This window comes from Canis lupus, chromosome 6 (genome assembly GCF_003254725.2).
Source record: "Canis lupus dingo isolate Sandy chromosome 6, ASM325472v2, whole genome shotgun sequence".
NCBI lineage: Eukaryota > Metazoa > Chordata > Mammalia > Carnivora > Canidae > Canis > Canis lupus.
Window position 1 is genome coordinate 10,299,250 of NC_064248.1, and position 21,159 is coordinate 10,320,408.

The following is a 21,159-nucleotide window of genomic DNA, read 5'->3' on the forward strand; positions in this document are numbered from 1 at the left end:
TCCCAGTTTAGCAATCGTGTGAAAATTTTAGGCAAATGAATACCAAAAAAATCCTAGATGATGCGTGGGCTGGAGGAGGGTAGGTGTAGCCTTCTGTGGTTTGAATGTGGGAAGGACAGCGCTGGGACGAGGGAGAGAAGGGATCATATGACTGCCCCAGAGAGGAGAACACAGTGAAGGAGGAATAGGATTCAGATATGCAGATAATAATAGTAGAAGTGAGAGCAGACGGAGGTGACCGTGGTCAAGGGGAGATCAGTCTCCAGGCAGAGACATGGCCAGCTACTCATGGGGTGCGGCGGAGGGAGGGGAGCATCACGTCTGCAGGTGTGAGCAGGGAGCAGTGAGAGCTGCCCCAGTACTTGCACAGGGTTTGTGAAGTTAGCAGGTCCATCAGAGGCGAATCACTGTCCTCTTCTCCGTGATTTTAAAGAAAACCGAAAGGAAGCTTAGACTCTGTGCTTTGAGGATTCATTGAAAGCTCTCCTCAGGATTGAATCTAACTGACCTGCATCTTCTGATGTCTTGTGCAGAGCAAAGAACAACGGTGCAGGGGCAAGTTTACTTTTTGCACACGCAGACTGGAGTTAGCACGTGGCATGACCCCAGGATACCAAGGTAGGTCTTCTGAAATATGCACGGCCAAAGCCCTCTCTCCAGCAGTCCAAGGGGACTCCCCCCACCTCCCTGCTGGATGATAACACACACATACACACGCACACACACACACCACTACCACCACCACCACCCCCGGCTGAAAGAAGAGCAGCTTCACAGAGAGAATGAGTCACCGGGTCTCGGACCCAGGCTCTCTGGGTTAGAGTCCTAGCCCTGCTGCCCCCTTCAGGCTCCTCTTTGTAAATGGGCACCTGCTGTCTCACAAGTGGGTCCTTTGGAAAGCAGGCCTATACCTTGAAAGCAGATCACGGAACTGAAAAAGAACCTCACCCCTAGATGAAATCACATGTGCTCTTGCTTGAAAAGCCAGTGAGTCCTTCAAGATGTGTTGTTCTCATTTTCCACTAAAAATAATCAATGGTTGAAATGATAGGATGTCTGAGATTTTCAAATAATCTGGGTAGGGGGGTAGGGGGCAGGTTCAAGGTAGATGGACAATGAGCTGGTAATTGTCAATGTTGGTTATTCATTGATGGTCTCGCTCTACTTTTTTGTGTGCTGAAAATTTTCCATGAGAAAACATTACAAAGGAAATAGACTCAATTACCTTTTCTCTCTTCTACTTGACTGTCCCTATGGCCTCAGTCCCTTGGGGACCATTGCTAGGGGAGATGAGGCTTTTCTATATGAATTCCTTCTATAAGGCCATACACCTGAGTCCAGGTCAGAGAGACCCCCTCCCCTCCCCTCCCCTGCCCCATAATGGAGTTAAGTCTTTTTTCTTTTCCTTTGTTTTGCTTCCTTTCCAAATTTTTTGTTTTGTTTTCGAATAGCATTACTACCTAATAACATTTTTAGTAATGCTCCTTTCCTTTCTCTTCATAATTTGTTTGATTGAGAACAAGCTTCCTGTCACTGACTTCCCGAGTCTCTATTAAGTTTAAGATTCAGTATCTATAATTAGAATAGAAATATTACCTGCAAATGAATGAGGTGTCTCATTAGTACCCACTGTAGGAAATGTCAGGTGTTGGGCTAATTAGACAAGTGACTTGGTCAGTGATGATCTGCTCCCATGTGACTGGACTGGACTGACCTCACTAACCGAGAGGTCAGAATCAGAAACATTTGTGTAACAAAGCCCAGTAAAGCATGAGAATGCCGCTTTCCGCTGCATCTGCTCAGAAATGGGAGATTTCGAAGGCATTTCATAAGTCCCCTGGAACTTTAAACTTGTGCTTCTGGGAGCTTTTCAGTGAAGATACCTTTGTGACCTTGAGCATTTAATTTAGCTTGTAAATTCAAATAGTTTTCTGACAGCAATCAGCTATTTCCAGCTACTTGGCCCTCTTTCGTGTAAGAAATGCTCTTCCCTAGGTGGGACCTGGGGGAAGATGGGGACCAGGTTCCCTCATGGTTGTAGGCTCTGAAAGCCTCATTTTTATCTCTCGGGTGTTGCTGCCACTTGCAGCATGGAGGCCTGGACTCAGTAGGACTTTGGCATGTAAGTAGCACCATGACTGTTGTTCTTAGCAGAACACAGCCGCATTGACCAGGTTCCTCTCACTGAAGTTTTGGTCGTATACCTCCACTCTCAGATGGACAAACCTCTCTGTTTTCTTCCATTTTGGTAGAGACCTTAACAGTGTGAATTGTGATGAACTTGGACCACTGCCACCAGGTTGGGAAGTCAGAAGTACAGTTTCGGGGAGAATATATTTTGTAGATCATAATAACCGGACAACCCAGTTTACAGACCCAAGATTACATCACATCATGAAGTAAGACTTTTTACAAAATCTTTGTTGATCTTTTACATTTATAATTTCATGTTTTCTACTAATATTTCTCTTAATGTACCTACTGCATGGTTTGTTAGTGGAGAATAAGTAAAATATAAATATTTGGTGGGCAGATATGCATTTCAAACTCTCAGTAAACTGTGAGCAGTTCTGTGGGTGCCTGGTTGGCTCAGTTGGCTCAGGTGGCTCTGCCTTTGGCTCGTGTCATGATCCCAGGGTTCTGGAATCAGGCTCCCTGCTCAGCAGGGGTTCTGCTTCTCCCTCTCCCCTCCCCCTGCTCATGCTTTCTCTCTCTCACTCTCAAATAAGTAAATAAATTTTTTAAAAAATAAAAAAAGCCATGAGTAGTTCTGAAGCTGTATTGTTGGCCACCTTTTATTGCTTGCAGCCTAAATAAAATTCACTGAGAGGGCAGTATTAGACAGTACAGCTCCATTCTTGAAGCTTCCGTCATGCAGTTCTCTGAGGGAGTTGGTGGCCCTTAGAGCGAGGGGCAGTGAAATTAGGCTTTTCCTTAGTGCCTGCTCGTCACCACCTGGAAGGGCTGCTACAGTCCATAATGCTCCTCCCTGGAACCTTGTCCTATGCCCATCATTCTGGGACAACTTGGAACTGAAAGTTATCTGGGATCCCATGTTCAGTGTTCTGGGTTTGTTGTGTTCTCTAGAACCTAAGAGCCCACATTAGCCCTTTTCATTGACAGCTGACCTTGGTGGCAGAACCTGAACAAGACAAATGCCACTTCATCCCTCTACTATCCCTAGTCCTTGATTCTACCAGAATTTTCTGAGTGAGCTTAGAAATGCCTGGGTCGTGAAAATGAGGAATGGTTTCCATTATATTGCACTGGCATTGTTTGCCCCTTTATGATAATCTGCTTATGAAATTTCTCACGTCAGCTCCATGTAATCCTAGCCACCAAGGCACATCTCACCAACTACACGTTGGTCAGTCTCACAGATACATACCAGATGCGTGATAAATGATTGCAATTTATGCTTTTCTTTATAGCACTGAAAATGTATGGGATGAGCAGTTGCGTGGAATTGGGGTATCTTCTTTATTTAGGCCGTATCTAGACCTCTCTATGTAGGCCAGTGGTGGCCACTGTCAGTGTTTACACATCTTCATGTATGGTTATATCAGCAGAGAGAACATTTCTTCTCGCAGTTCAGTCACTCAGTGTGGGGGGCGCTGCTTGCAGCTCCCTTGGCTGCTGCTTTGGAGTGACCTAGATGCTTCTGTTCTTTCCAGTCACCAGTGCCAACTAAAGGAGCCCAGCCAGCCACTGCCTTTGCCCAGCGAGGGCTCCGTGGAAGATGAGGAGCTGCCTGCCCAGAGATATGAACGAGATTTAGTGCAGAAGCTGAAGGTGCTCAGACATGAGCTTTCACTTCAGCAGCCCCAAGCCGGCCATTGCCGTATCGAAGTATCCAGAGAAGAAATATTTGAGGTATGGAATTTGGTGTGACCAGCAGTGAGGCACAGATTCTTCATCCCTGTTTACAAACAGTGCATTCTCCTTTCTATTGGGTGTTTCAGGCCTTGATTTTATTACTCAGTGAATTCCAGGGCTTTTTCAGGACCAGTGGTCACACAGAGAAACAGACCGTATTTCCTCTTGTGGTGGAAGTTGAAAAGCTGAAAAGCTCAAGAGCCTCTAAAGTGAAAATAAAAAGATTTACACCGAAACTAGTACTAAATAATCCTGTTGGGACACCTGGGTGGCTCATTGGTTGAGTGTCTGCCTTCAGCTCAGGGCATTGTGATCCCCGGAGTCTGGGGATCGAGTCCCATGTCGGGCTCCCTGTGTGGAGCCTGCTCTCCCTCTGCCTGTGTTTCTGCCTCTCTCTCTGTGTGTCTCTCATGAATAAATAAAGTATTAAAAAAAATCCTGGAAATCCTCTTACCTGCTCTGTGCAGATACACATTCCCAAAATCTGCCTGGTTTCTTCAGAACCAGTCATTCCTTCTATTGCCCTTGCACAGAGCTTCATCCATTGGCATGGCCTCCTCAGAGCAGCTTAGGGACCAAATGGCCACTACATTGTGTTTTCAGGAAATAAGGAAGATCAGCTGGGTCCTGGGAAGGGTTCTGTCCTTCATACAGCTCCTCGGAGGGATCAAGGCCACCAACCAGGTGGGACCCTCTTGTAGACGGGGCCCTTTACTCCAGGAAGATGATCGGAAGGTAGAATCTCCACGATTCTACCTTCATATGGGCCATATCTGGCCTGCCTTTGTGGCATCATTGGCAGAAGTGATCAAAGGAGACTGGATAGGGCCTGAACGCAGATCCTACTGGGCTGCAGCAGCAGGAGGAGGGGCACAAGGGTGAGGACTGTGGCTTGGGGAGCCCAGTACGGCCTTCATGGTGATGGGTACTGAGGAAATGCCCAGGGTTAGCCTGTGTTCCAGTGTTGGGCGAATGGAGGAATCGGCCAAAATGGCCGTTGAGCAGTCTTAACTGGTTGCTGGGGAGAGAAAAGAGCTGAATTATTGACATGTTGCTGCCAGATCATTCTACTCAGCATCCTCTTTCCCTCTTGGGATGCCAGAGCTTGAATTACATTAAATTTAAAGCATGAAAAGATTCTCAAGTGCCTTATCATTGAAAATGTCTACAAACATTCAGCTAGTTCCACTCAAAATGCTGAATCTGGGGGCAGGCTGGGCTGGCCACCTGTTCTCTGTGTTTTGGGTAAGCTACTGTATGTCTTACTAAAACCCTTCTTTTGCTTTTTTGACTCTGTGGAAATCATGTGGTTCTTCACCTCAGATATAAAAACAGGCTTAGAATGTTTTTACTATTCAGATTCTCTAGTGACATCTTCATGTTGGTTAAAATAAAGAAGCTGTTCTTAGTATGGCCACATTAAAATTAATTTGTGTGGAGAACATGGGCTCTAGGGAGGATGTGTGCTCTGAAGCCTTTAGTGATTATGCTGAGAATGAGTCTGTGAGTGTCCTTTCGGTGTGGTGTTGCCTGGCACCAGCTGCCTTGTTTCTGAGGGAGACCCGGGGAGATCTGGTGACAGGAGCCACTGCATAAGCTACATGGGACACTAGACACCAAATCAACGCTCTGATAGGGAACCAGAGTGAACTCGGATTTAAATGAATATGCATCCTAATTCAGGCTTCATCTGACAACCTTTCACCTTTTTGTAACTGTAACTTAATGCCACCTGTTCCTCTCTCTGACGCTGTCATTTTGCCGAGCAGGAATCTTACCGCCAGATCATGAAGATGCGGCCTAAGGATTTGAAGAAGCGGCTGATGGTGAAGTTCCGGGGAGAAGAAGGTTTGGATTATGGCGGAGTGGCAAGGTGAGGGGCTGGGTCAATCCCACTTTCTGCTCCATGGGGCGCTGCACTGCCCGGATGGGAGGTTTTCGGGGAGGCGCTTGTCCTGGGGTGATCAGGACTCCCACGTGGCCTTCAGCGCTTCTGGCAATGAGGGTGTGGCAGAGCCACACTTTATTTCTTGGAAAGAGAGGTTTAAATTTTTCAAACCCCCACCCCCGCCCCTCCACTCTATCTGACAGCTCCACACCTGAAACACGAGGGACCTGCTCCTGAAATTAGTCTGGGTGGGAGGCAGCCTTGCTCTTCTCAGGAGAGGACTTTTGGGGCACTTGTTTCAAAGGAATTTTGCAAAATGCTATGTTGGTCAAAAGAATTCCTGCACATGATCTTAAAAATAGAAAAATGAAAAGCTGCTATTTCCCATCCTACCTCATTACACCTTTGAGACAACTGCCTTTTTTGCTCTTTTAACTATTTCTTCTAATAGGTAATATTGTATCACTAAATTGACCAAGTTCAGACATTATGCATTGACTATGTATATGGTCATAGACACAGATAGATGATAATGCTTGTGGTGAGATCTAATTTAATACTTTCCATTCCTAATTTGGTGCTGTCACAATTTGTAGATCTTCTTTCATTGTCTTTGTAACTTTACATGATGTGTTTTCATCATTATTTTTGGTTTGTCAACTGGAAACGATATCTCTTGACCTCATTTTCATAAGCAAAAGGGATATAAATACTCCTGACTTCCCCTTCAGAAGTCCTTCCCCCTTTACCTCCTATGTTCTGGCATCCATCATACTTTCACAGTGTAGAGGTGTAAGGTTTCTAGACTGTTCTGTATCCTGTGCATGTTGGCCTATTATTTTTAAGAGTTGAAAATCAGTACATTGTTTGTACTGTTATGACTACGTAAATATTGTTCACTGAGGGCTTAGGTGGTATTTCATAATTTATTTTAGCCTTTTGAACAAATTTTAATTTCTCCAAGGATTTATTCATGTTTGTCTTCTTTTCTAAAAAAGCAGGCTTTGTCTTTACGGCCCCATTAAGCTTCATCTTTTGCTATCCCCCACACCTCCCTTCCTTTCTGTGTCTCTGTCATGGAGACCATCCAGCCCTGGCTCTCTAGGCCTTCTGCACAGTTGTCGTCTTGGGGCTTCGCTGCTTTTTCTGGGCTAGAGCTTTGCTTTTTGGATCTCACAGCTTTCTCTTCCTTGGTTTTCTCTCTCATGTTACCAGAGTCTATTCTTAAGTAGCTTTCTTAGAAAAGACCTGTGGGAGGCAAATCTTCCAAGGTTTTACGGAAAATATCTGTTAATTGTCATTTTGACTGATAGATTGATTTTTTTATAGACTTCTAGGAAGAAAATAACTTTGCTTCAGAGCTTTGAAGGCACTGCTGTCCTGTCTTCCAGCACCGGGTGTTCCTGAGCTGTGGTCTGAGGACAGTCTGATTTTAGGCCTTCCTTCACCAGAAGTTATTTAGCTCCACCCAGGACCACCTGTCATCCAGGATCTACTACCTTTTTTCTCTTTTACACCCCCTTCCCATCCTTCCTCCTTACATGCCATCCACCACCACAGCCACTCCTTCACTTCTCTTTCCATTGGCTGTGCTTGGCCAGTAGAACCTCAGCTCCGAAAGGTCCGTCCTGGGGCCACTGAGCCTCTCCTGAGCAGCAGAGGGTGGCTGGAGGAAGATGCTTCCCTGCCATGTTTCTCTCTGCTTCTCTTGCATCCCCACTACGCTCTTCCTCAGACCTCTCCCTCGCTCCCACCCACCTTCACTCCCAGCTGCAGACTTTGGTTCCTCTTGCTCTGAGGACACAGAAGTAAAGAGTATTTCCTTACCACCACCAGATACCTAGGCTGCTAGCATCTGGCCCTGTGTGGGGCCCTGTATTCCCTGAATGGCCCTATGTGGCCCAGGTGTGTTCCTGCAGAAGGGCAACCCTGCGCCTTGCACAGTACGTGCCAGAACCTTGTGCTCCTACTGTTCTTTCACATCTGTCTCATTTCCTCAAAAAGTTCCTCTCTCCTTTTCTCTTGGGTTGGTTTTGCCCCCACACACGTGTGCTACAACTCCCTTCTTAAAAGAAACACATGCCCCCAAGCCTTCCCTGGACAGCATATCCCTTTCTGTCAAAGCTTTAAGGAGGCATGAAAGGCAAATGGAGCAAAGTAAAAAGAAAAACAATGGGAAATTCCGGGAAAAACAAAAATATGCTTAAGAATGCTCCTCCCTGATTCACTGACCTGTTTTGTTTTGTTTCTCTGTTCTCCTTATAGCAGAACCCCTTGCAAGAGTTGTTCACCACCCTAGCCCTGCTTCTACATCCCTCACTTCCTCTTGCACCCCTCCCCAGCTCTCTGTCCTTCTGCCCTCTGAAGCCTTTTGTGTCAAGGTCTCCCTCGGCTTACATCTCCCCAGGCCCTGCCTTACCACTCCTGTGCTTCCCGCTCAGGTGCTGGCAGCAGCACCTGACAGCATCGGTCACTCCCTATTCTCGAAGCTTTTTTTCCACTTGGTTCTGGGACACTACCCTCTCTTTGTTTGCCTTCTGGCTCACTGCCAGTCCCCTGTGCGGTGCTCCTTACCCCGGAGCATCAGCAGCCCTCATCTCAGTCCTAGGCTTGCCCGAGTGAGCCCTGGGTTACATCTTTGCGCCTGTGCCCTACTTCTTGTTCCCCTCAACAGCACACTTGTTTGCCCTGGGCTCTTCTCAGGGATTCTTAAAGCTTCCTAAATCTAACAGTACCCAATCTCTGGTGGCCCCCTCATACTAGTTTCTTGTTTCTCCTACCTTGGTCCCTGGGCAGCCCTGACTCCCTCCCTGTCACCTCCCAGAGCCCATCCAGCCATGGTCCTCAGCAGAGAGCCCTGCCCCGACCATCTGTGGCCCCTCCATCTCCCTGGCTCCCCATTCAGGCTCTGCCATTCCTGGCTCCCGATTGCCATGCTGTGGCCATTCCCCCTGCCTCCCTGCTTCTCACTGTCCTGCATAGGCCACTGCCTGAGGCAGCTAGTGTGAACTTTCTAGCGATTCTGGCAGTCATTCCCTATACCAGAGCCTCCAGCTGACGCCTCACAGGTGGCCCCAGGCTTGGCCTGTGGTGGCTGCACTCTCCCTGCGGTCTGCCTCAGGCCTATAGTATCCTGAGATTTTCGGGTAGCCTGTCCCTCTGTTCTCTGGAGTCTGCTCACACAGTCCCCGTTAGGGTCCTTCCCTGGCCCCGGCCTGCATGCCACAGCCCATGTGCCCCGGAGCTGCCCTGTCCTTGCTGAGTCCCCACTTCCCAGAAGAGCACCTGACAAGGGGCTGCCCAAGCAGCGGCGTGTTCTGACTCACAGTGTCCTCCCTTCCATGTCCTTGCTTTGCTCTTGAAGTGCCTCTTGCTCAGAAGCTGGATTCCCTGGGCTGACCCTTCAGGTCTCTCCTCTTTTTCTTTCATTTCCCATCTTTGCTTGGGAAATTTTTTCCCCTACTTCTAGGAGATCTCAACTTCCGGTGCTTGAGTGTGTTTTCTTAATGTGAACAAAAGTGGTGGTTCTGGACAGTCTATTTATTTATTTTTACTTCCCCATCTCTGAGGGTTTTTTTTTTTTTTCTCTTATTGAAGTATTGACACACAATGTAACATTAGTTTCGGGTGTACAACATAATGTTTTGTAAAAGTCTACATCTTATGCTCTGCTCACCACAAGCATGGCCACCACCTGTCACCATACAGTGAGTGCCACGGCACTACCACCGGCCATAACCCTGTGCTGTGCACCTTCTCTCCCTGGGACTTCCTCATTGCCGTGGTCGCCTGTACCCCTGCTCCCCTTCACCCACCTGACCCCGCCCTTCACCCCTTACCCCTGGCAGCCATCAGTTAGTTCTCTGTCTTTATGGGTCTGTCTCTGCTTTCGTTTGTTTTGTTGTATTTTTTAGATTCCACATATAAATGAAATCATATGGTATTTTGTTTCTCTGACTTATTTCACTTAGCATATTGTCACAAGTGGCAAGATCTCACCCTTTTTTATGATTAACATTCCATCATGTATGTATACCACACGTTCTTTATCATTCACCTGTCCGTGAACACTGAGGTTGCTTCTGGATCTTAGCTATTGTAAATAATGCTGCAGTAAGCATAGAGTGCATACAACTTTTTGAATTAGTGTTTTCATTCTCTTTGGGTAAATACCCAGTAGTGGAGTTAATGGATTACATGGTATTTCTATTTTTCATTTTTTGAGGAACCTTCATACTGCCGTTCACAGTGGCTGCACTGCTCTAGCATTTTAATTATCTTTTTAAAGATTTTATTTATTTATTCACGAGAGACACAGAGAGAGACAGAGGCAGAGACATAGGCAGAGGGAGAAGCAGGCTCCATGCAGGGAGCCCAACATGGGACTCGATCCCAGGTCTCCAGGATCATGTCCTGGGCTGAGGGTGGCGCTAAACCGCTGAGCCACCTGGGCTGCCCTGCTGTAGCATTTAAAAAATCTTTTTATGTTGTCATAACATACTCATTTATTGATTCCATGGTAACAAAATATAAATTGAGAAGTTCTTATCTATCATCTATGAGTCTTCACATGACTGAATCTTAACACCCCTGTCATTTGTATGAGAATTGTGTTTACTCATTAACCATTAAATGTTGAGACTCTACGTGTACTAGGGATACCACAGTGAGCAAAGTAACATGATTTCTGCCCCTCCAGAGTCCCGGGTCTGATGAGGTACAGACATTAATGAAAGAATTACACAAATAATTATGAAATCTCTGGTAGCTGCTACAGAGGAGGCCCGTGCTCCTCCTGTAAGGATGTGTCTTGGGAAGTCAGGGGGTAGGACAGCATTACATGCCCACAATTTAGAAAACACAAGCCAACTCTCAGCCCTACAGCAGTTGCCCCAAGAAAAATTATGTTCTGAAAAGCATTATAGGTGGTCAGGTGGTCTCATTTGGTTTCTGGGTAGAGCTGGTATTTTCTTCAGCAGCCAAAGAAAAGAATTAAAAAGCAAGAAGTCACAATCTGGCCTTCCGGCCCGGATGGAATGATTCCTCCACCTTCTTCTCACTGACTGTCTCTGCCCTTCTCCCACCGTCCCGCCAAATCCACCTGGGATGACAGATGCAGAAAGGCATGCGTTTGCCCAACAGTGCGCTCACCTCGGCACCAACTCTCCATTGGAAACATTTTTCCTTTCAAGACTATCCTTAGATTGTTTCTTGAACTTCTCGATCTTGATTCTAGAAACCATCTTTCCTTTGGCAAATGTAACTTCTGTTTGCCCTCAATAGCACAAATTCTGTCTCTGGGCAAGAGGATTAGGGGGGCAGAAAGAGAATCTCCCTAGACATTCCTATTTGCCCCAACAATTGAAATTAGACTACTTGCATTCCCTCTTCTATGCTATTTCCTTTATAGTCTCAGAAATTCAGTATCCTGAACTGTTCCAACCTACCATCATTCCTTTGGCTGGTATTATATATATTCTCAGGAATAGCTTGGTTTAGTTTGGTAGGAGTTCTCTTCCTTCTACGTGTCCTGTTTTTATTTATTAAGTCTTCCGCATGGAGAGAAGTCTTTGTGGAGCAGCCTTGGCTGACACGGTGCTCTAGCAAAAAGAGCTGTGAGTTCTGCCCTTTTCCTGCCTCCAGTTGGGTCTTGTATTGTTTCAGGCCTGGGGTCCTTCCTCCGTGTACTGTAGGGAAGCAGACCCCCTACAGAGAGCTATAGAGAGATATACATCCCACACATGGTGTGTGTACTCATCAGCTGGTCGATGAGAATCCGTTTACGCTCACTTCCCCAGTGTTTGGTTCTGAACCATTTCCTGTATCATTAAAAAACCATTTGCCTGTATGGTCAGCTTTCCCCTTGCCACTTCCTTAGCATACCTAATATGCCTCCCTACCTCGTGCGTGACTCGGTCAGAATGTTTGCTTGTATTTTAATCACTTCCTGTCTAGACAGTTGCAGGTCCTTGGCTTCTGAAAATGATTCTTCTCAAACTCAAACTCTAAAATGCAGGGATGAGTCCAGGTCTTATAGTTGGGAAATTCTGCCTTTCCTAATAAAGGATTTTTTTTTTTTTTTTTTTTTTTTTTTTTGACATTTAGGGTCTCCTTGCTTCCGGCACTTCCTTTCCATTCTTTTGAGCTTGATACATAATTTTGTTGTGGTCTGATCCTTTTTGTGAGTATCCTCACAGTTTTCTTGGATTATTTGCATGTGTGCTTGTCCTTTCATAATCTCTCTCAGTTCCATGCCTTTTCTATTTGACAGAGGAAGAAATTCCAGAATAAAACTTGAATAGAAAGAAGAGGCTCTTTGTAGAAGTGGTACAGGTGCTTGTGTAAGGTTCTCCCCATACCTGGGCTTGTCACAGCTAACCATAGCACTGAATCATACAGGTTCTATTGAGAGGCTTATGTTGTTTCTGATTTGGGGCTTTTTTTTTCTTTTGAAATATTTTATTTATTTATTCATGAGAGACACACAGAGAGAGGCAGAGACACAGGCAGAGGGAGAAGTGGGCTCCATGCAGGAAGCCCAACATGGGACTCGATCCTGGGTCTCCAGGATCATGCCCTGGGCTGAAGACAGGCGCCAAACCTCTGAGCCACCCAGGCATCCCTGATTTGGGGCTTTTTTTTTTTTTTTTTAACAATGAAATGATTGGAATATATAGGAATTCTGAAAATAATTTCTTCTTATATATTCCATCCAAATTTTAGAACTCTTAGAATCTAATCTTATTAAGTATTAAACTTTTTTATTAAATTACAAAAAGTAATGAATGTTGTGGTACCTGCGTGGCTCAGTCAGTCGAGTGACTCTTGATTTCGGTTCAGGTCATGATCTCAGGGTCATGAGATCGAGCCCCGAGCCAGGCACCATGCCAGGCATGGAGCCTACTTATGATTCTCTCTCTACCTCTGCCCCTTCCTTGCTTGCATGCGCACTTTCTCTTTCTCGCAAAAAAAAAAAAAAAAAAAAAAGTCATAAATTTTTATGGCAAATAGAATTTGACAAGATAGAAGATTATGAAGGGCAAAAGTCATTCTTATTCCCTGTCTCCCCAGACTCTGAAATATCTTCTCCTCACTTAAGTGTTAGAAACATGTTAAAGTTGGAAATTTAAAAAGTATCTAGAAAGAACCAAAAGAAAAATGAAAGTGCCCCAGACTGCTAATTCTCAGGTTAACTATTGTCAACGTATCAGCGTAAATCCTCCTTTTTCTCTTTGCTCCACGGATAGTTTTTTCCTGTTGTGTGTACATGTGTGTGCATGCACACTCTTTTTAAATAAAAGTAGGATCTTAGTTCTTATTGTACTTTTGTCCATCATTACCACATCATGAACATCATCACCTGAGATGTGGATCTTTGCACAGTAGCAAAGAAAACTCCAGCTGAGGTGCAGGAAAGCTGACAAGATACGTGTCGAGAACATTGCTTGCAGGAGGCGGTCCCGATTCTGGTCCATCTGGTTCATCAGCTTCAGAACCATCGGGGTTTGGGCCATAAAAGCCATCTGTCATTCAGTCAGAAGTGAGTTATTACTTCCCAATCAATCTGTGCAAGTCACTTTCTTTCAGAGCAGGACATCCCTCCAGTGTGGCCTTCCAGGGCACAGGCAATGAGTCTTTTGGGTAAGACATAAGATTAGATATTTCACACGTATAAAATGGCTTTCATGTTATTGTTCCTAGGGAGTGGCTTTATTTATTATGCCATGAAATGTTGAATCCATATTATGGACTCTTCCAATATTCTACGGACAACATTTACATGTTGCAAATCAACCCGGATTCTTCAATTAATCCAGTAAGTATTCACACTTATAAAGAGGGAGTGAATTGGAAAATTTTTGTAAATAGATATTCAGGTTTGGTCTCAGTTTATTCATTGTAGACTTATGCAAAGTCTCTGACAATAGATACTGAAAGGTAGAGTGGGAACTGGATTGAGATGGAGGCTTTCTCTCCTGTGTGTCCCATGCCTGGGATCACTGGGTATTTTGTTTTCAAAGACAGAAGTGAAAATGAGCTGCTCGGAATGCTCAGAGCCCTTTAATCACCAATTGGGGGAACTGAGGTAGTAGGACTGTGTTTGTTGACCGTGTCATTCTGAGACGTGGGCTACATAGTCGGTCCTCCTCCTAATCAAAATGGGAACTTCCCCAACTGGCCTTTTGGGCCACCAGTGCTGATAGTCTTAGCTGCTTGCTTGAGAGGAGGCTGTAAGTGTGGAGTGTTTGCGTGACCAGCCCAGAGTTGGGCAGCAGGTGTTTGGGGGCTGTCCTTTGGGGCAGGGCCCGTGGTCACCGCTACCGCTACCGCTGCCGCTGCCGAGGCCAAGGCCCCTGAGGCAAAGCCTGGGACCAGCTCTACACTACAATCATTCAGGTGTGACAGAGTTCTTTACCAAAATGGAAATGAGGTTTTGATGAATTCTGATTATAATTCCAATGGAAAGCAGAGATGTGTGTTTTCCTGTGAAAAACCAGAGCAGCTCTAGTTTTAGAATGGTCCTCTTACACTTATTTTCCTTTCTGTTCCTTTTTTGCTGTTTCTTCTTCTTTGCATTTTTTTCTCTTCCACTTTCTCTAGGGACTCGGGGAGGGATGGTAGAAGAAGGAGGGGATTTGCCATCTGCTTGCTTTCTCTGTGGTGCAGCAGGGAGACGCGGGGCCAGCTTCCTGGGCACCTTGCTCTTTGGAGGACCTGTGCTTGGTTTCATTCCCTGCAGTTGCTGTGTTGAAATCCTTAACAACTTTGGAGTAAGGGGCCCTGCATTATCCTTTCACACGGAGTGCCGCCAGTGACGTAGCAGTCCTGAGCAGGTGTCTGAATTAAGGGCATGTAACATGTTCAGATGATCCATGCAGAAGACGTGCTCCAAGTTTTGACCACCTAACCTGCTCTCTTTCCTATGTCTGAGAGCACAGCCTGTGAGGGATGGAGTCAGGGCCTGGCTGCAATGAGACAGTTTTCCCAAAAAGCTTGGAGGCAGCACAGGGTCTCTCCACTCTGGCTCTGCCTTTTTCTAATGACTTCGTGTTCTCTGGTGCCCCCTACAGGACCACCTGTCTTATTTCCATTTTGTGGGCCGGATCATGGGTCTCGCTGTGTTCCACGGGCACTACATAAACGGGGGCTTCACGGTTCCCTTCTATAAGCAGCTCCTGGGGAAGCCCATCCAGCTCTCGGATTTGGAGTCGGTGGACCCAGAATTACACAAGAGCTTGGTGTGGATTCTGTAAGTACAGCCTCACCGTTCAGTTCATGGAACATTCGTGCACAGCCACCCATCTTGTGTGCCAGACTATCATTCTGTATGTGTGTGTGCATGTGAATGCTTTTGAGGGGTGGGTGTGAAGTTGGTGCAGAGAAATAAAGAAACACTGATTTACAACCAGAAACATAAAAGAAGATTTAACAAGAAATACTCTGTTGACTGGCTTTTTTCATGATGTTTGGCCAGTTTCACTTCATAGGCTCATTTCTTTTGCTGTTTCCTCACATTTTTCAGGTCTGATCACAATTGGTCCCCAGGCCTGAGAGGTGGGTGGGTGGTTTGCTTTTGACTCTCTAGGGGGGCTCTGGTTAGCAGGTGGAGGGAAAGTATCAAAAACAAAATCAGCATCAAAGTATCTTATGTCAAAGTATTTGCTACAAGAAAAGTATCAAGAGAAATTATATTCAGTCACCTTTTTTTTTTTTTTTTTTTTTTGTTTATGATAGTCACAGAGAGAGAGAGAGAGAGAGGCAGAGACAAAGGCAGAGGGAGAAGCAGGCTCCATGCACCGGGAGCCCGATGTGGGATTCGATCCCGGGTCTCCAGGATCGCGTCCTGGGCCAAAGGCAGGTGCCAAACCGCTGCACCACCCAGGGATCCCCATATTCAGTCACCTTTGTTTCAGAATTATCGTGGGCAGCCTGGGTGGCTCAGTGGTTTAGCATCTGCCTTCAGCCCAGGGCGTGATCCTGGAGACCCGGGATCGAGTCTCATGTCGGGCTCCTTGCATGGAGCCTGCTTCTCCCTCTGCCTCTCTCTCTCTTGGTGTCTCTCATTAATAAATAAATAAAATCTTTAAAAAATAAAAATAATTTTAAAAATTTAAAAGAATTATCCTAACATACCCTTGCAAGCAGTGGGCCCAGTTGCATGGTGAGCAGCGTGTCACAGGTCCTCACACGTGAACTGATCCCACAGCAGCGGGAGATCCAGGCTCTGGCAGAGGGAGAGTCTGGTCTTGCACTCTACCTCACTTCACGTGGCCCTACTGGAAATGGGTAGTCTGTGAGGGGCAGGGAGATATTTCCCTCTGTTTCGAGAAGTGTGGCAGGTGGAGGAGCCCATCGAGACTCTCATGTGCTACTTTGTGTGAGGGGCTGCCTTAAAGGGGCGGGAGGACAGTATCATCTGAGTGTATCTCCCTGCAGGTTGCTTTCTCATTGACTCGGCTCTTCATGCATCCCTCTCTTCTGTTTATAGACTCTGTTTACAAAGCAGTCAGGTCACTGTGTCTTGTAAAATCACAGGATGACAGAGCCACTGTCACCTTCCTGTGAACGAGGGGAGCCAAGTATCAAGGGTGCATCGTGGAACCATGGTCCCCCGGCACCTCCCGCTCCAAGTGTCCCTGGCCTGTCCCAGGCCCTGTGTCTGCCCAAGGCTCCCCACCTGTCCCCACTCAGCTCTGGGGGTAGCAGTCAGTAAATGCCATTGGTCCGTCCATCCATCTCCTGGACTGTTCCAGCTCCTGTTCTGTTCACAGCTGTATTGTGGCCATGGTCTGACATCCGTCTTCTGTCCTAACTTCCACAGAGAGAATGATATCACCCCCGTGCTAGACCACACTTTCTGTGTGGAACACAATGCTTTCGGGAGGATTCTTCAGCATGAACTAAAACCCAATGGCCGAAATGTTCCTGTCACAGAGGAGAACAAGAAAGAATATGTCCGGTAATGTTCCAGGGAACCGTGGTGGCTGCCCATGGGGACGTCCAGATGCCTGGGACCATCCTGGGTTCACATTTAGATTGCCAAAGTTCCTTCGCTGTTTGAGGCTTACCCATCCCGGCCGGCACTTTTGATCAGAATCACAGTCATAGAGCAGTCGGGTTCAGCAGTGGGGCTCTGTGCAGAGGAGCCCCGATCCCACCAGGGCTGACCTGGTGAAGGGAGACTAATGAGCCCAGAACCCAAGTGGTGGAAGGGATTGCAGGTGGCCTTCCGATCTGGGTGTGAAGGTGGTGGGCGCAGGAGAGACTTGGAGCCTATTAGTTTCCTTGAGAGCAGTCTCCAGGAAGTCTGCTTCACTGTGGTCTGTTTTCCTTCCCACCTCTGATGGCAAATAAATGACTAGTCATTTACACTAGAAATCTGGAAGCATATGGGCTTGTCGGTGTGCTTAGGCTGCCAGACTGGTGTGTGGCTCTCACGGTGTCTCGTGTTTTATTTTCAAATCTACTTTTCAGTTATGCCACTTGCTGTGACAGGTCAGGTTAATTCCTACTGCTGTTTTTAGCAAAGCACGAGAATATGTCAGGGCCTGTGCTGACTTATTTTTAACCTGGTACTTCCAGCTGGTGGGGGTTTGGTGCCCCCCAGGGGAGGCCTGGTGGGCAAGGCATTAGCTTCAGCAGGTGATGTCAGAACCTATTGTGAGGAAAAAATCTTTCCCGTGAACTATTTGCTATTGGCTTTAACTTGTGACTTTGTCTTCCAGGTTGTATGTGAATTGGAGGTTCATGAGGGGGATCGAAGCCCAGTTCCTCGCTCTACAGAAAGGGTTTAATGAACTTATTCCTCAACACTTACTGAAGCCTTTTGACCAGAAGGAACTAGAGGTGTGTGCTCAGCGGGACGAGCCAAGTTAGCAATAGAGGTCTCAGATGCCTTGTCTGACAGTGTGGCTTGCCTGCTCCCCAGCAAGGCTGGGGATTGTCAGGGTTCCAGAAGAATAGAGCTAGAGCCAGTGGGAGTCGAGGGTGTCTGAGCCTGTTTATGTCCACGCCGAGGGGCTGTCTGCTTTGGTGGAGTGAGTCTAGATTCTTCTCTGGATGTTGTGTGGGGCGTTCTGTGTCTTATCATATTTTTTAGGAGCTCTAGCCCTGGAGGTTCCTAAACCCCCTCCTGTGTATCCACCTCAGAGGGAAGAAATTATCTGCTCTCACCAGATTCTCCCACCACGTCAGCTTTCTGTTTTGGCTCTTGCTATTATTAGACTCAGAACAAAGTGTTACTGTCTTCTCTAATCACACTTCATGTGCTCGAACATAGTGGTTCATTCATCTCTAATCCACCTCCGATGCCAAATGGCTCAGGGCTCTGAAATCCTTCTGTCTTTCTGTCCCTGGTGAGGTGTCACCCGCGGCAGGCAGCAGCTCTGAGCGCCCTCCTTCCCCCAGTGCAAAAACACGTACGCAGCTCCTGGTGCGGTCCCTCTGCTCCAGATCTTGAGCTCCACCTGTCACGGCCCCTGAGCCCCCCACCCCCACCCCCGGATGTGCCCCTTTTTTACACTTGGCCCCTTTGGTCTTGCCAGTTGGTTCTCTTGTACCAACTCCTCGTGGATGTGGCACAAAACCACAAATGTGGACTTGGTTGTTAGAACAGGAGCATGTGCCACAGGCCAGGGGTTGCAAAGTGGCACGAGGTGGCCATGAGTTGGAGGTACTGGGCTGCGGGCATCCTGCTGCACTCTCTGTTTGCCCAAGTCTGGAGCTAGTCTGTTCAGACACTGTAAATCACCTCCTTTCACGTCCTGGGCATGGGAGGTGTGTCGGGACCCTTGTTTGGACGTTCGAGAAGTAACCTGCCTCTGAACACCTTCACAGCTCATCATAGGCGGCCTGGATAAAATAGATGTGAGCGACTGGAAGTCCAACACTCGGCTGAAGCACTGCGTGGCCGACAGCAACATCGTCAGGTGGTTCTGGCAGGCCGTGGAGACCTTCGATGAGGAGAGGAGGGCCAGGCTCCTGCAGTTCGTGACTGGGTCCACTCGGGTCCCTCTCCAGGGGTTCAAGGCTTTGCAAGGTGACTGATGTGGAGGCAGGGCTCCTGACCCCTTGTGCGTGTGTGTGTGTGTGTGCGCCCTGCCCCCCCAACACGTGTCCCCTGCTAGGCTACAGCAGGAAGAGCTGGACCACCGTGGTGGGGTGGTTCTCCTGAAACATCTTCTAGGAAATGCTGTGGCCTGTGTTCCTTAACAAATGTCTAGCATTGCGGAGGTGCGCAGCTGGCAGAGAGGCTGCACTTGCTCCCTTGTAAAAGATGGTGGGCTCTAGTCGCCATTCTCCCTGGCGGCTCCACGGCTCAAGGCTGTATGATGTTTTGCCCAAGAAAATACCCATAAACACACAGGAGAGAAGCTCGGGAAAGCAAAGCCCAGCTCCCTGTTGAGCTCACCTTTTGCAGCATCCCTGGCCCAGTGGGCAAGTCTGCAGCCGCCGTGGTGGGTGCCGGCCAGCCAGGCACTTGTTCCAGGCTGAGTCGGGCAAGATCTGAGCAAGGAAGGGCCCTGGAGCGAGTGCCTCCCCTTTGCCCTATAGAATCGATTGGTAGAGGGAGGGTACAAAGAGCAACAAGGCTTTGGGGAAGAAATCAGAGTTTTTGAAGTGCAACATGGATTCATTTCTGAGTCTTCTGATAGCAGCTCTCTGTGTGCAGCCCTGAGATGTTGGGGGAAAGGCCTGGCCTGAGCATCAGGAGGTGGAGTCTCTTGTTGCCTTGTGGGTCATTAGTGCCAGGGGTCCTCCCCAGACCTCAGTTCCCTGCTCCGTGCAGATGCACTGCTTGATAGGCTCCGCTGTGCGGTTTGGGTACCCAGCCTCTCTCTTGTCTCTTCCGACTGTGATCAAAATAATCTGATGTCCAGAGTTTTGATAACCCTGAGAGCGGAGGGAAAAAGGTGAAGAATGATAGTGTACTAAAACTTAGTAAATGGAGTTCTGCATGTTACTAGTGACAGCAGATACACTGCACGTGTAGGATGTTCCCTGTAGACTCTTCTGTGTTTCAAGGACTTCTTTGACAGAAGTCACTTCCATCCCCTTGGGCTTTTGTCCTCGCTGTTTGTCTCTTTTCTTTTCCCATCGTTTCTCTGCCTGCAGAGATTTCCTGACCCTGTATCCTGCTTTTATTATAACTCTGCTGTCCTCTGCCAGTAGCAGGCCTGCTTGCTAAAAAATTGTTCAAAAAAAGGAAAAACATAACTAGTGGTTGAAGGATTTTACCCTTCAAATATGCCCACTTGAGTGGGGGGTTCCTGGCCAGGGTACCTGAGGAACACTCAGCAGTCTGCTCTGTCCCTGAGCTTTTCTAGAATGTCTGAGACAGGTCACAGGATGGCCACTGGTCAGCATAGCCGAAAGCAGGCTGAGGTCATGCTGCAGTGTGAAGGCCGTGACCCTCTGGCAAGACGGGCAGCCCGGGCATGGGCTGGGGGTGTGGTTGGCAGTGGGGCCCGGGCCCTGCCTTTGAAGTGCATTAACTAGAATGTTTTCTTGTAAGGTTCTACAGGCGCCGCAGGGCCCCGGCTCTTCACCATCCACCTGATCGATGCCAACACAGACAACCTTCCAAAGGCCCACACCTGGTAAGGACCGGGATCCTGTCCCCATGGAGTGCCACCCTTTGCGTGACTCTTCTAAGCTCTTTTCTTTTATGTAGCACTGTGTCCTTTATCAGCATCCCAGAACAACTGGCTATGGCCCTGGTGTCAAATGGAACGAGCAGCCAGCAGTGTGTCACATGAGGCTTATCGGAAGTCTTTCATGAAACCAGTTTTGTTGTGTTGGCTGGCACTCCAGCAGCTCAGGTCTTGTCCTCACTGGGTCTTGTGTGAGCACACCTGTCCCTCTCAGTAGGAAAACTAGTTTTCATTTAAAATTTATTATTTTTTTTTTTTTTGAGAGAGGACACGTACGTGCGAGTGGTAGGGAGGGGCAGAGGGAAAGGGAGAGTCCTAAGCAGGCTCCAGGACACTCAGTGTGACCCAGCGCTCCATCTCACGGACGAGATTGTGACCTGAGCTGAAATCAAGAGTCCCACCCGGGTGCCCCGAAAACGTAGTATTTTATATTTTTTAAAAGGCTTATTTTTTAAAAAGATTTTATTCATGAGAGACACACACACACAGAGAGGCAGAGATACAGGCAGAGGAAGAAGCAGGCTCCCCTCAGGAGAGCCCCATATGGGACTCCATCCCAGGACCCCAGGGTCATGACCTGAGCCGAAGGCGGATGTTCAACCACTTAGCAACCCAGGCCTCCCAAGACTTAAATATTTTAGAGAGAGAGGGTACGAGGGAGGGGCAGAGTGAGAGGGAAAGAGGAACCCAGGCAGACTCTGCACTGATCTCAGAGTCAGACCTGGGGCTTGGCCCCATGAC

General features: G+C 47.5%; 1 protein-coding gene across 2 annotated transcripts in view; it reads left to right on the forward strand.

The window, feature by feature from the left end:
* The window catches only part of SMURF1 (SMAD specific E3 ubiquitin protein ligase 1), a 113,460-nt gene that overhangs the window by 87,503 nt on the left and 4,798 nt on the right, over nt 1–21,159 (forward strand). The window contains exons 8-17 of one of the 2 annotated variants that reach the window (XM_025426198.3): nt 534–618; nt 2,253–2,399; nt 3,675–3,873; nt 5,646–5,749; nt 13,466–13,580; nt 14,836–15,014; nt 16,587–16,724; nt 17,491–17,611; nt 18,602–18,803; nt 20,280–20,364. In XM_025426198.3, the coding sequence (XP_025281983.1) occupies nt 534–618; nt 2,253–2,399; nt 3,675–3,873; nt 5,646–5,749; nt 13,466–13,580; nt 14,836–15,014; nt 16,587–16,724; nt 17,491–17,611; nt 18,602–18,803; nt 20,280–20,364 (1,375 nt within the window). The remainder of the gene's footprint in view (nt 1–533; nt 619–2,252; nt 2,400–3,674; nt 3,874–5,645; nt 5,750–13,465; nt 13,581–14,835; nt 15,015–16,586; nt 16,725–17,490; nt 17,612–18,601; nt 18,804–20,279; nt 20,365–21,159) is intronic. The other variant, XM_025426197.3, reaches the window with a different exon arrangement.